This window comes from Engystomops pustulosus, chromosome 7 (assembly GCF_040894005.1).
Source record: "Engystomops pustulosus chromosome 7, aEngPut4.maternal, whole genome shotgun sequence".
Lineage (NCBI taxonomy): Eukaryota > Metazoa > Chordata > Amphibia > Anura > Leptodactylidae > Engystomops > Engystomops pustulosus.
This window is the reverse complement of record NC_092417.1, coordinates 71,778,310-71,793,197: the sequence shown is the minus strand read 5'-3', so window position 1 is coordinate 71,793,197 and position 14,888 is coordinate 71,778,310. Positions and strand designations below refer to the sequence as shown.

The 14,888-nt window shown below is 42.1% G+C and overlaps 1 protein-coding gene across 1 annotated transcript; it reads left to right on the top strand.

The window, feature by feature from the left end:
* Window positions 1–1,687: 1,687 nt before the first annotated feature.
* LOC140070187 (uncharacterized) lies at window positions 1,688–6,009 on the top strand. Its single transcript, XM_072116532.1, has 7 exons — window positions 1,688–1,963; window positions 2,587–2,637; window positions 2,774–2,809; window positions 2,915–2,947; window positions 3,593–3,643; window positions 3,972–4,214; window positions 5,956–6,009. Exons 1-7 carry the CDS (start codon window positions 1,730–1,732, stop codon window positions 6,007–6,009), a joined length of 702 nt encoding a protein of 233 aa, XP_071972633.1. The 5' UTR covers window positions 1,688–1,729.
* The last annotated feature ends 8,879 nt before the right edge of the window (window positions 6,010–14,888 follow it).

The window sequence follows — 14,888 nt, the reverse complement described above, 5'->3', positions numbered from 1 at the left end:
CCCTGAAGTGATTGCTGGGAGAGGGAGGGGAAAAAACTCTGCCCAATGGGGCACAGAGCATCCCACCCACTTCCTAAAGTGCATACTTAACCCTTTTTATGCCTGACTAAAGGCTATGGACACCAACAGTCCGTGTGTACCCTTCTTATACAGTCGGGTACACTCCATTAAACGCTGGTGCATGGCCGCATACTCGCCGCAAAAGATAGAGCATGTTCTACCTTTTTGCAGTGTGCGGCCCGGATCCCCGCCGTGCCGCTATTGCCGTCTATGGGGACGTACTTGCAGCCGCAAATTTGCGGCCGCATTTACGTCCCCTTAGACAGCCATGTGAATGAACCCTGAACCTGTAAGCTGAGCTATCAATTATAACACCAGTATATGTGTTGCAAGAAAAAAGTTAGAAGCATTGTAAGTAATATAAATCCAAGACAGTGGGTGGTATTTGCCTGGCATAGAAATAAAACGCTGCGCAGCCGGACACCGGATACATCAAGAGGCCGAAGCCTCTTAACGCGCTGAGAGGTCAGCGGGGCTGTCATATGCCAGCGCTCGTATATGTTCCCTAGTAAATGTGGTATATGGTACACCCAATAAACGAACACTTCAGGATTTAGGTTGCTTCCATTTAACAAAAATTACTACTCCTTTACATTGGATGGATTTTTTGTATGACTATATATAGCAGAGTCTATTCAGACTCCTGACACCTGTGGTTTGAAATACATTATTTCACAGTAAATACACTAATATTATTTAGAATTGACATAAATTAAAAGTTTTAAAAGTGTCTGGATATGGGTATTTTTCACTTGCCTTTGGCATTTTCATAAAATTTGTACACCTGAAGGAACCACCAAAAGTGTACTGCCCTATATCTTAAAGTTAATGACCCAGATTTAATAAAGCCCCTGTACCAGTTTTCTGTCACATACTTTTTTTGTGCAAACTCCTGCACTATTCCTGACATGACACAAAATCCTGCACTAAAATGGGTTTTCCGGTGCACAGTTGTACCAATAACCCCATTTATCGTGCAGTCTCTGTTAAAATTGTGTTATACACTCTATGTTAAAGGGGTTATCCGGGTTTAAAAAAATTTTTATGGCCGGGCTGGGGAGGGCTATTTAAACATAATAAACATGTACTTACCTCCTCCGGTGTTGCCGATGTCCTGCGCCGCGGCCCGTCTTCTCCGTGCGCCGGTTTCATTACACCGGCGCACAGGGAGCTTCCGGCCGGCCGGATGCTCCCATGCGCACCATCTCCCAGTGCTTACAACGCTGAGAGATAGGGACGGATGGGAGGAGCCGTCCACAACGCGGACCGGAAGCTCCCTGTGCGCGGCTTCCGTTCCCCTGTTTGTTTACAGGGGCACAGATCGAAGTGACCGCGGCGCGGGTCATCAGCGGCGCTGGAGGAGGTAAGTCCATGTTTATTATGTTTAACTAGCCCTCCCCAGCACGGCCATAAAAAGATTTTTAAACCCGGATAACCCCTTTAATGGTGCACTAAAAAAAAGTTGGTGCACTCTGCCAGAGCAATGGCTGGAATGCCAGATTCATGAAGAATGTGAATTCTTGATTATAAATAGTATTCGCCTAATATTTCACTACAGCTTTCACTAATCTACAGGTTACTTTGTGTACAAGGGGCAGTGACAGGAGTATGTCAGCAGCACACCCATAGGTTAGAATGGTGGAACAGCTACAGATTGTTATACCAATAGATGAATGTATGTAATCCCATTCAGAGCTCATATCACTCAAATATCGTTATAAACGTTACCTCTGTACAGGATCCAGCCGCCAAACAAGAAGAGATGGAAGACCTGGAAGAGGACAACAGTGTCTACGATATATCATCACTGTTATCCAGCCTCATGGAAGATGACATCGAGGACCTGCCAGAGGACAACAGTGTCAATGATGCATCATCACTGTTGTCCTCCTCCATGGATGATGTCAGTAATGGGGTCTTTATTTTACAATATCTATGTTAATTATTGTAGTGGATTTGATTGTATTTTAGGGTGCACAGACCCTAAAATACACACTTCAATTTGATGTTGAATTTTGCGCCCCACAGGTTTTTATGTGAAATAATGCATACTAGTCAAGTGGGCAGTAACCTTTTATTTTCTTGGTAGAACACAGAGACAGCAGAGAGAGAATAAAAAAGTTAAAACCTCCTTGCCTAGTATGAACTAATTCTAATATAAAGCTCTGGGGTTGATAACTATGTAAAAGATGGACCGACAGCGCCCCTACAGTCTAGGATGGAAGCAACACTGAAAATCTTGAGAAGACATTGACATCATATGCATCTCTGGTAATTTTTTGCAACAGTTTTTTTTTTTTTTTTTGTAGCTCGAAGATTTGACCTGGCTAAATCAGGAAGCCAGGTCGACAGTGCCCCACCCGCTACAGCCTGCAACTGCTGCTGTAGCGGGTGGACAGCTTATAATGCTGCGTCACTGATGAGCTGGCATCAGATTACCTCTACTTGTGCCTATTTTTGTTATTAAAACTTAATAAACATAATAATAACAATAAACAAAATTAAACATAACTAGTTCTTTTGCAGCCTATTCCTCAAGACGTCATAGATGACATTGTGAAGATGACTGAAGAATATGTAAGTGATATTATAAATATATCAGTGTATTAAACATGCTGTTTAATGATGGAGATCACAATGACAAAGCTGAGAGCCACATTCACATGATAAAGGAAGGGACACTAATAATATAAAACTTGTATCTCTTTTATAGGCAAGACCCATTGGCCTCCAGATCACAGAGAGCTATGTAAGTGATACCGGACCATCATACTACAGGACTTCACTGCCCAAATATGTGACAGCATTGTACTATTGTATGTAATGTGCTGTTTTATCTCTTTCCTTCTCTAAGGACACACATCTGGAAGAAGACTCTGAGAATGAGGTAAGAGACTTAGAAGACACAGACCTCACACATACACCTCAGTCTATAATTCTATAGATGGTGGAGATTTATCAGTGTTTGTACACCAGTTACCTGACATACAAGCACTGAAATAATCGCAATCACCAGCGAACCCCCAGGAATGCAATTATTTCCCCCTTTCTAGTGGGTGTGAAAGGAGGTGTAATGGGAGGTGTAATGGGAGGACAGGAGCGCCCCCCGTCTGTGCAATCTCTAGTGGCAAACTTCCAGAAGTGAAAGTCCACAGTCAGTGGTGTAATTCTACACAGACAGGGCCGGGGGTAAGATTGTATGCCGGCACAGGCACCCTGCCGAATACATCAGGAAGCCCAAGCCTCCTAATGTATCCGGAGGGGTGAGGACTTTATCATACTTCGGCACACAAGCGCTGGCGTTTGATAAATGCCCCCAATCTTCTAACTCCATTTGTTTCTCACTGATCACATACAAATCCTGACAGATAACAGGGAGTCCATCACAGCAGCACATGAGCTCATGGCTCCAGAGAACCTGTATACAGCAGGAGGTGCTCCCCATTTCTCTATACATCCACTGGATGACAATGACATTGGTGATAATAATACTAAATGTCACAAAAAATAACCATCACCTGATTTATTTCAGCCGATCTACATGAACGTGGAGGAAGGTCTGAGCATCCTGGACGAGTACGATGTAAGTGATATCACCAGATGATACGTTTTTATATTGAGATTTAAAAGAGAAAATTATAACACGTTTGGTACAAGACAATATTAAGTATTGTAAAGTTATGTAGAGAGCACCCTCAGATAACTTACCTGGGTAAAGAAGCTGTGTAATAGTCTCCCTGTACAACACAGCTTAGAGCTGAATATCCATGGCCATGGCTTATTCTTGTAATGTACCAAACCTGAGTAGTCCAGAGCACAAACCTCTTCTCGCTGTTCAGCATCCAGGATCTGTACACACGGGGGGATCAGCAGATCATTCAGTTTTTCATGTGACTACATTTCTTTTACAGTCATCGTTGGACACATCCTGGTGGACAGAAGATGAGAGATCATCAGACACAGCAGAAGAGCCTGTAGAAGAGACTGCAGAAGAGACTGCAGAGGTGCCTGCCGAAGAGACAGCAGGAGAGCCTGCAGAAGAGACTGCAGAGGTGCCTGCCAAAGGGACAGCAGAAGAGCCTGCAGAAGAGACTGCAGAGGTGCCTGCTGAAGACATGGAGGATACACCTTGCTTCGCCTGGTCCTGCATTCCTGTAAGACGGATCTTCCGCAGATTAAGGGCCAGGGCTGCCTCCTTCATTGATAGGGTGTTTAGGTAAGTAAGGTAAGTATAGTGAAGTATAGGTAGTTATAAGTCATAAAAAGTGCTAAAAATATATAAACAATTTAAAAAATGTGTGGATATTTAATGCTTTAAAATATTTTTGGGTCAATATAATGCTAAGGGTTTTTTCTTGGATTAAAAAATACTCACAATTTATGGCTACTCTAGCATGGGATTTATCGCCTAATCTAGGCCTTACCTGCACTGGACGAGTGATGTGTATAGAATATATGCATATTAAAGCATTTATTTATTTATTTAAGCATTTTTGATCCCTGAAAACTCCTTAGGGCACATTCACATGGCCGTCTGCGGGGACGTACATGCGGCCGCTAATTTGCGGCCGCATGTATGTCCCCATAGACGGCAATAGCGGCGCGGCGCAGATCCGGCCCGCACACTGCAAAAAGATAGAGCATGCTCTATCTTTTGGCGTGTGTGCGGCCGTGCGCCGCTATTCTCTATGGAGGGAGGAGGGGCTGCCTCCTCTCCAGCACACGGCGGTATGCCCGCACGGCGGGCATACCGCTGTGTGAATGTACCCTTAAGCATAAGTATGAAATTTATTAATAATATTAATAATAGATAAGTTTAGGTTTAATGTAGGAATGAGTTATAAAATACGGATAATACAGATTTAGCGCTGGTTAACAGGACATGAGGTGTTAATTTAACTGTGTTATGTGTTAATGCACATAATAACTATCACTAGTTACCACATCTGGTTATCTAGTTATGATAATCAGTCATGATAACCAGGGCTACTTCTTCTATAGAAATCCTGTATGTAGTAGGAGGAAGGTATAAGCTAATGATAAGACATAGACAGTAGAGTATAAAAGTAAAGGTTATTAAAGGTGTTTCAGATCCATGGGGTCATGCTTTTAGGTCCCTCACCATCAGCTAACTCCTGATTAAAGTCAGCTGAATAACAATAATGTTGTTAATGGTAATAATCATTCCCCGTGTAGTGGTCAATGACAGGAACTACAGCTAAGTTCCTACTCAAGTGTATGGGAGTTCCTGCTTATCAACAAGAGCAGATCATCAATATCATTATCATGGAAGGAAAGAGAGACTTAAAGGACATCTACCACCAGGATCAAGGACTGTAAACCAAGCACACTGACATACTGGTGTGTGTCCCCTCTGCCAGCATATGCTTTTTTATTAACTTCTTATGCCCTGGTTTAAAAACAAAGGCATATAAAATAATACAAATGAGTCGGAGGAGCTCTGAGCTTCATAGGTATCAATGCAGCCTAGAGCCCTTCAGGCTAATATGCATAATTTTTTAAGCCATTTTTTTCTTAAAAACAAGGACATAGGAAGTTTAAAGAAGAGTGGATCCTGCCAGAGGGGCACACACAAGTATGTCAGCGTGCTTGGTTTACAATCCTTACAATATAGATATATAGATTTTATATAAAGGGGATTTCCAGGATAGAATAAATCTATTCCCAGATACAAATACCTGACCTTCATATCCTGACCCTCTATCGCACTGAACCCTAACCTTCACATACGCATATGCCATATGCATTACACTCTAACCCTAATATCCTCACCACATAGCACAGTCACTGTACCCTAAACACTCATATCCTGATTTTATACCTCACTCATTTTACCACAATTCTCAAACCCCCATCTTGTTTTTGCACTTTCAGCGTATACGCCAAAAAGCCCCAGCTAATATGCTGAACATGTGCATAGACTTATAGTGGTAGATAGAGGAATCCTTCTTTCTTCCATCTGCTAAGCATACATGTGTCCAGCAGGAAAGCAGGCTTAAAAAGTTTAGCAGCCTGCACTATAACATCCTGCTACCTGCTGGAGAGGGCAGCATATGCTCATTGTAGGTCATAGGAGGCTTTAGGGGACAGATGTCACTGTATGGCATCCAACCCAGACCTCCGCTGAGCATACACTGTGGTGGCCTCCCAGTTATGTCATTCAGGAGACCCCCATAAACATCATCATCAATATATCCCTGGCTGCTGCTGATGTTCACTCAACTCCTGCTTTCAGAGGGGAAAGAACCGACAACGTTACCCACTGTATGTATGTACCCTATGTATGCTCTCTGTTGTAACCATACACTGGGAAACCTCCTAACATATCCTTACAAGGGACTGGTAAAAATGAGATTCGGATAGGCTACATTCACACGAATGTATGGGGGAAGTATATATGGCCGACGTTTATACTGAGTATATACGTCCCCCATACATCGCAATGGCCTCACTGCGCTGTACAGGAGCGGTACGGTTCAGCACATGTGCAGCACCGTACCATTCCGTAGCCCGTAGAAAGATAGGACACGTCCTATCTTTCTACGGAATACAGCGTTGTGCGCCTCTCCTATGGAGAGCGGCGAGGGTGAGCAGCACTCTCCCCCTCCTCCTTTCCCCTGGCGCTGATGTATGCCCGCTGTACTATGATACAGCCGGCATACATCGTGTGCATGTAGCCTTAGCATAAGTGTTTATATAAAGGTTATGTTCTTTTATATGTAACTTGTTCCTGAAAAACCTTTTTACTAATAGGAAAATACAATGATGGTAATATTATTGATAGCAAAAAAAATCAGTCTATATAAACGATATAAGATAGATAACAGTAAGATGGGAATGATATATATATATATATATATATATATATATACGTAGTGAAGAGGCAGCACTCAATGAATTGTAGAAAAGTGGTGAACTTTTATTCCATCACGCAGCGACGTTTCGGTGCTAAAACCGCACCTTTCTCAAGCTTGAGAAAGGTGCGGTTTTAGCACCGAAACGTCGCTGCGTGATGGAATAAAAGTTCACCACTTTTCTACAATTCATTGAGTGCTGCCTCTTCACTACGCATATCAAGGACCCATGCCAAGGGATCATCGGCTGTTGCACCAACTACTAATTACTGGCTTGTGCTGCTTTGGACTTTGCATTTTATATACATATATATATATATATTAGAAAATAGTGTAAAAGAATCTAAAAAAAAGGTTTTTAACAAAAGTATAGTTGAAAATGATTTAGTATATAAAGTATAGAATATGCATGTCAGATAAGCTTATCTATATAGATAGAGAAAAAACAGGTATAACATATGATAGTATGTAATAAAATAATAGAAGTAAGAAACTAGAGAAATATATTAAAGAGAATAACAGAAATAAGGTAATAGTTTAGTTATTTCTGACTGATAGAAGATAAGTTAGATGTAAGAAGATAAGTTAGATATAATAATACTTTAAAAATGTTTAAGTATAATCTAAATTGATATATTATATACAGGATTGAAAATGTATGTTAGATAAGCCTAGTATAGGATAAGAATCATATAGATAGAGAAAAAACAGGCATAAAATGGGGGAAGGTGAGCGGGGAAGGTGAGGGGGAGGTGGAGGAGGGCAGCGGACCATACTTACATAGGTCCCCGCTACCGGAGACAGCAGATCTCCAGCGGGAACTGCAGACCATGCGGCAGAAGTTGTTCGTGGCGCATGGTCTGCGGTTCCCGCTGGAGATCTGCTGTCTCCGGTAGCGGGGACCTATGTCCGCTGTCCTCCTATAGGGCGCACCTGACTATAAGGCGCACTTTGGATTTCCAAGGAAATCCAAGGCTTTTATGTGTGCCTTATAGTCCGGAAAATACGATAAGTAAGATATAAGTGTGACAGGTCCCATCCGGTGCTATCACTGCAGTGAACCAGGGAGTAGCCGATCGCCAGTTCATGGGGTCAGGAAGGAATTTTTTCCCCCTGAATGGGGGTTATTTTCGCCATTCCTCTGGTTCACACCTCTTACTGCAGTAAATCCTTTATATTACGCTGGATGGTTCAAATTCAAACCAAAAAAAATGATTTTAATAAATAGTTTTGGAATCTGTGCAATGTGTTTGTGTCTCCATTAATGTGTGGTGTCATTTATTATAGTCTCTGGTGATGTGTTACCTATTACTGCAGTCTGTTACTTGTGCCGCAGATCCACAACATATCCGCAGGGGGCGCACATTCATTTTTAGTATGTTGAAAAATGCACCAAGAACTGACCAAGGACCTACCGTGTGATCACAGCCTTAGGGATAAGGAAATACTTTGTATACATAGTTTTTAATGAAGCAATTATTTTGGGTGGGTTAATTTGCATGACAGGTTCTCTTTAATGGACTTTTACGACCTCCCAACTTATCCACAGGAGTTGTGTACAGCACTTTACCAGATGTTTCCCAGTGATCTTTCATTTTACAGAAATTTCAGTTTTTATTTATGCAGGTTTTACACCTTATTTTTGCAAATGATCAATCATTGTGTAAAGTGTTGGTGTTTGGCACTGGGCATGGTAAAATGTAGAATAAAGGGCCACCAGCAGCCATTACCTTGGCGTTGGTGCATTTATAGGCTAAAATGCGTAATTTTCTGTAACAGATCATTAGGAAATGTAAACTTTCTACATATTTTATCACTCATGGGGGCACATGTACGAGCGGTTACCTACTTAAGGACACCCGACTTACAGATGACCCCTAGTTACAGATGGACCTCTCTGCCCACTGTGACTTCTAGTGAAGCTCTATGGATCCTTTTAATATTACCCCACAGACTTCAATGATCAGCTGCAAGGTGTCTGTAATGAAGATTTATTGATAACTCTTGTTCCCATTACAGAAAAAAATTTAGAAAATCCAATTGTCACTGGGGCAAAAAAAAATTCTGGACTTACAAATATACAATATACAGTTCCGACTTACATAGAAATTCAACTTAAGAACAAAACTTAAGAACCTGTCTTGTACATTACTCAGGGACCGCCTGTACCTTTGTTTTGGCTTTATGATCTTAGTGTTTTTTAAATTTTTTTGGTGCTTTTTTGCTGGTCAGATGTCTAAGGAGTTTTGCGTTTTTCACCCCTTAACGACCTGGCCCTTTTTTGTTTTTTGATTTCCATTTTTCACTCCCCACCTTCAAAGATCTATAACTTTTATTAAAATTATTTTTATACTTAAAGAGCTCTGTGATGGTTTGTTTTCTGCGTAACAATCTGTGCTTCATAGTGATTGTATTACATTTTCCTTGCCATGTATTGGGAAGCAGGATAAAAATTACAAATGCAGTGAAAAAGGTGAAAAAAAAAGCTTTTGCGATGTTTTTTTGTGGGCTTGGATTTTACGGCTTTCACTGTGTGCCCCAAATGACATGTCTACCTTATTCTTTGGGTCAGTGCGATCACGGGGATACCAAATTTGTATAGGTTTTATAATGTTTTCATACATTTACAAAAATGAAAACCTCCTGTAAATGTTTTTTTTATTTCACCATCTTCTGGCGCTAAAAACTTTTTCATACTTTGGTGTACGGAGCTTTGTGTGGTATTATTTTGTGCAACTTTTGATGACGTTTTCAATGCTACCATTTTTTGCACTCTATGACCTTTTGATCACTTTTAAAAAATTTTCAGAATGGCAAAAAAGTGCCATTTTTGACTTTGACCACTATTTTTCATTACGGGATTAAATGCAGTAAAAAAAGTTATCATATTTTGATAGATCAGTCATTTGCGAACGCGGTGATACCTAATACGTTTTTTTTACTGTTTATTTATATTTATATCAGTTCTAGGGAAAGGGGGGGGTGATCTGAATTTTTATTTTTTTTATTATAATTTTATTTTTTAACTTTTTTTTATTTTTACTTTCACTATTTTTCAGAACCCCTAGGGTACTTTATCCCTAGGTATACTTCCATACTACAGTTTGGCAGTATATATTCTACCACATTCATTAAAATGTGTAAATCGCGCATTGTAATCAATGGGTTATGAGACAGCTTCAGGTTTTTCCGAAGACTCGAGGTTGTCTGATAGCCGCTCCCTGATGACGTCAAGGGGAGCGACGATCATGATAAAGATGGCGGCACTCATGCTGGCTCCGATCGAGGGTGTTATCGGTAAGTCTTTGCTGCAATATGCAGTAGTAAGCCACATTTTAAAGAAGAGGTTAACACCCGCGATCGGTGCAAGCACCAACAGCGGGTGAAAGCCCGTGAGCCCTCTTCATACACCCTTAATAGATATATCCGCCGCAGCGAGAAGGGGTTAATAAATCTGGGCCGTTATTTTACCCATCAGGCGTCTATAAGGACAGTCTCCAAGAACACAATATCCACAGCTGCTCCTCCATCCAGGCATCTGCTCATCTCTTCATAAAAGCAGATCAGGTTAGTCTGACAACTTCTATGCTAAGTAACCCCATGCTGGCTGTCACTTATAATACTATTTCATGTCACATACTCCAGTATGTAGTGTTTTAGTATTTTCTGCACAATTGAAGCTAAGATCATATAAGACCATATGATCTCTGTTACATGGGAAGGAACTGTATAAAAGCACAAAAGGGGTCATAAATATAATGGGGCAAATTTACTTACCCAGTCCTGTCGCGCTCGCCGATCCAGACGGTCCGACGAAGATGAAGTCCGGCGAGATTCACGTAGCTTGTGCGCCCGAGTTCCTGCATCCGTTGCTTCCCCGCTGACGTCCGCCGGAGTTCTCCTTCTTCTTTCCGGTGCTTGTGAGTTCGTGTCTTGTGACACAATTTGAGATGTTAAATCCTGCGCGTCGAGTTGTCCGATGGACCCCCTTTGAGTAAAAAAAAGGTTGTGTTGCCATATTTTTACAGACAAAACGTTTTCATACTTTAGCGAATGGGACTGGGCATGGTGTAATTTTTTGCAACATGAGATGATGATATCACTGAAACAGTTTGGACAACTGTACAACTTTTGATCACTTTTCATTAAAATTTTGAGGGTCTGATCACTTACATTAAAGCCAATCTGCAACAACTCAGTTTGATGGAATCTATGAGCCGCAAACTGCATTTATTCTAGGTTAGCCACCCAGCCACAGCTAATGGATGCCACCGGCATTGCACCGCCAGTGCACTGAAAAGTTCTGCAACCGCAGTGGTCACGTGGTGCGTCATGAGAGCATGTGCATGCTCTTACCTTAGAATTTTTCCCCAGAAGGCTTAAAGGGAACTTGTCACCAGGAGACCCATTTTTAGCACTCCCCCAGTCCCCACAGAGAATAGTACATACACTGCCAAAGTGTTTTTGTATTAAAAATAGGTTTTACAGAAAAAAAGATATGTTATATTGTACCTTTCATTAGCATCTGCTGTGTGACTAGGCAGTTGCCAAAAAGAAGGGTCTGGAAAGGAGCAGTTCCCCCCCACCCTTGGGGAACATGTGACCTTTTCAAATATATGAATAACTCCCCACACTCGGGATTGGCTGTAGAGGAGCAGGGGGCGTTGCAAAGCCAAGTGATGGGTGTTTTCATATATTTGAAAAGGTCACATGTAGTAGCTGTTCCCCAAGGGTGGGGGGGGACTGCTCCTTTCCAGTCCCTCCTTTTTGGCAACTGCCTAGTCACACAGCCAATGCTAATGAAAGGTACAATATAACATATCTTTTTTTCTTTAAAACCTATTTTTAATACAAAAACACTTTGGCAGTGTATGTACTATGCTCTGTGGGGACTGGGGGAGTGCTAAAAATGGGTCTCCTGGTGACAGGTTCCCTTTAAGGGCCTAACCTTATATTTTATGTCTAAATCTAACAGAACTATATACACACTGTCCTGAAGGTTTGTGTGGACCCATTTCATCTGTCAGTGAATACATTTTATTTTATTTTTTTAAAATGAGACACAGGCTACCATATGCTTGCCATACGTTTACTAGTAGTGCAGCTGTCACGGGTGCTCCTGCGACTCATCTCCCGGGTCGCAGGCACACCATGCCCCGTATCCGCTGCTCTGGGTCCTCGGCGCTCCACTCACCTCACCACAATCCAGCGATGACTCCAGCAGCACGGCGCACGTGGTAGCTTCAAGAAATTTAAAGGGCCAGCCATATTGCTTAAATTTCCAGCCCCTTCCTGTGCCCCCAGCTGGATCTTTGTGCCTCACAGTCTTAGAAAAATCTCCCTAGCGATTATCCTGTGTTCTTGTGTCTCCTGCGTTCCTGTGTCTCCTGTGTCTCCTGCGTTTTTGTGGCTCTAACGTTCCTGTGTGTTCCTGTGTATCCTGCGTTCCTGCTCCTGTGTATTCCTGCTCCTGAGTTCCTGTGTCCTGTGTCCCGTGTGCGTGTGTTCCCATTCCCATCTGCCTGGACCTCCCATTGCTGACTCCGGATTGTATCTCTGCCACCTGCCTTGACCTTGTGCCTGGAGCTTACCCTGAGACTGTCTCCTGCTAAGGTACCTCGACCTCGGATGCCACTGCGGGCTAGTCGCACCTGTGGAATCACCTGGTGGTACCGCAGCAAGTCCAACCCGCATTGCGGCAGGCTCTGGTGAAGACCAGGTGCCACTTAGAATCCGGTCCCAGGTGTCGGCTAGTACCACCTCCCGTGGTGGTCCAGTGGATTCATGCATCCCAAATCCTGACAGCAGCTTTCAGCTCATGAGCACTCTAGTTGCATGTCTATATATAGTATCATAGTATCATAGTATCATAGTATATAAGGCTGGAAGGAGACGCAAGTCCACCAAGTCCAACCTTTAAGAATTAAATAAATGCTTTATCCCCGTAACCCGTGATATTTTTTCTCTCCAGAAAGGTATCCAGGCCTCTCTTGAACATGTACATAGAATCCGCCATAACAACCTCCTGCGGCAGAGAGTTCCACAGTCTCACTGCTCTTACAGTAAAGAACCTTTGTCTATGTTGATGGTAAAATCGCCTCTCCTCTAGGCGTAGAGGATGCCCCCTTGTCCTGGTCACAGGCCGAGGTATAAAAAGATCTTTGGAGAGATCCTTGTACTGTGCGTTCAGGTATTTGTACATTCTAATGAGGTCTCCCCTCAGTCGTCTTTTTTCTAAACTGAATAATCCCAAATTTTTTAATCTGTCAGTGTATTCTAGTTCCCCCATTCCCCTAATAATCCTGGTTGCTCTCCTCTGCACCCGTTCCAGCTCTACTATATCCTTTTTATACACTGGTGCCCAAAACTGTACACAATATTCCATGTGTGGTCTGACCAGGGATTTGTATAAGGGCAAAACTATGTCTTTATCATGAGAATCTATTCCTCTCTTGATACATCCCATTATTTTATTTGCTTTAGCAGCAGCCGCCTGGCTCTGGTCACTAAAATTAAGTTTACCATCCACCAATACCCCCAAGTCCTTTTCAGCTTCAGTTTTACTAAGTAATTGACCGTTTAGAACATAATTATACTTTTTGTTTCCATGGCCCAAGTGCATAACTTTACATTTATCTACATTAAACCTCATCAACCATTTCTCTGCCCATCCCTCAAGCTTCCACAAATCCCTCTGTAATGCTAAACTATCGACCTCAGTATTTATTACTTTACACAGCTTAGTATCATCTGCAAATATTGAAACTTGACTGTGTAAACCCACTACAAGGTCATTAATAAAAATATTAAAAAGAAGTGGCCCCAATACTGACCCCTGTGGCACTCCACTGGTAACATCAACCCAATCTGAGAATGTGCCATTAATGACCACCCTCTGTTTTCTATCACTAAGCCAATTACTTACCCAAATACAAAGATTTTCTCCTATTCCCAGCAGTCTCATTTTATATACCAACCTTTTATGTGACACGGTGTCAAATGCCTTTGAAAAGTCCAGATATACAACATCCACAGCGTCCCCCAGATCCAGTCTTGAACTTACCTCCTCGTAAAAACCAATCAGATTAGTCTGACAGGAGCGATCTCTCATAAACCCATGCTGACGCTGGGTTATAAGGTTGTGCACAGTGAGATACTCCAGGATAGCATCTCTAATAAACCCCTCAAATATTTTCCCCACCACAGCAGTTAGACTCACGGGTCTGTAGTTTCCAGGATCGCTATTTGATCCTTTTTTGTATATTGGTACCACATTTGCTATGCGCCAGTCCTGTGGAACATAACCAGTCCTCAGTGAATCTTCAAATATTAAAAATAACGGTTTGTCTATCACCGTACATAATTCATGCAGAACCCGGGGGTGTATGCCATCTGGCCCAGGTGATTTATCTATCTTAGTGGTTGCGAGGCGGCGCCGTACCTCTTCCTGGGTTAAACTGTTGACATTATAAAAAGAATTAACATTATTCCTCATTGTGTCTTCCACCAGGGGATTTTCCTGGGTAAAGACAGTTGAGAAGGCGACATTCAGTAGATTGGCCCTTTCCTCATCTCCTTCCACCATGACCCCCATGTTATTTCTAAGGGGACCCACACTCTCTGTTTTTAGTTTCTTATCATTTATATACTTGAAAAATAATTTGGGATTATTTTTGCTCTCCCTGGCAATATTTCTCTCAGTCTCTATTTTTGCGGCCTTTATCTGCTTTTTACAGGATTTATTTTTCTCTCTATAATCCTGTAGTGCCTCATCGCTACCTGGATATAGTGGATATAGTGATGTGAAGGCATGATATTCTGTTCAAGGCTCCATTGCAAGACTAGCCCCTGAATCTCTATCCATTTTTCTCCGGGCACATACTTGTATGAATGCAAAAACCCCTAGAAAATCAGAGACCTGGTTGAATTGGGGACAGATTTCAGTACATTTAA

What these genes read in the sequence shown, in the direction of transcription:
- LOC140070187 (XM_072116532.1), top strand. Translation starts at nt 1,730, where the DNA reads ATGAATGTATGTAATCCCATTCAGAGCTCATATCACTCAAATATCGTT. An exon ending in TGAAGATGACTGAAGAATAT is followed by an intron (nt 2,638 to 2,773) that starts GTAAGTGATATT and finishes TCTCTTTTATAG; the next exon opens with GCAAGACCCATTGGCCTCCA. An exon ending in TCCAGATCACAGAGAGCTAT is followed by an intron (nt 2,810 to 2,914) that starts GTAAGTGATACC and finishes TCCTTCTCTAAG; the next exon opens with GACACACATCTGGAAGAAGA.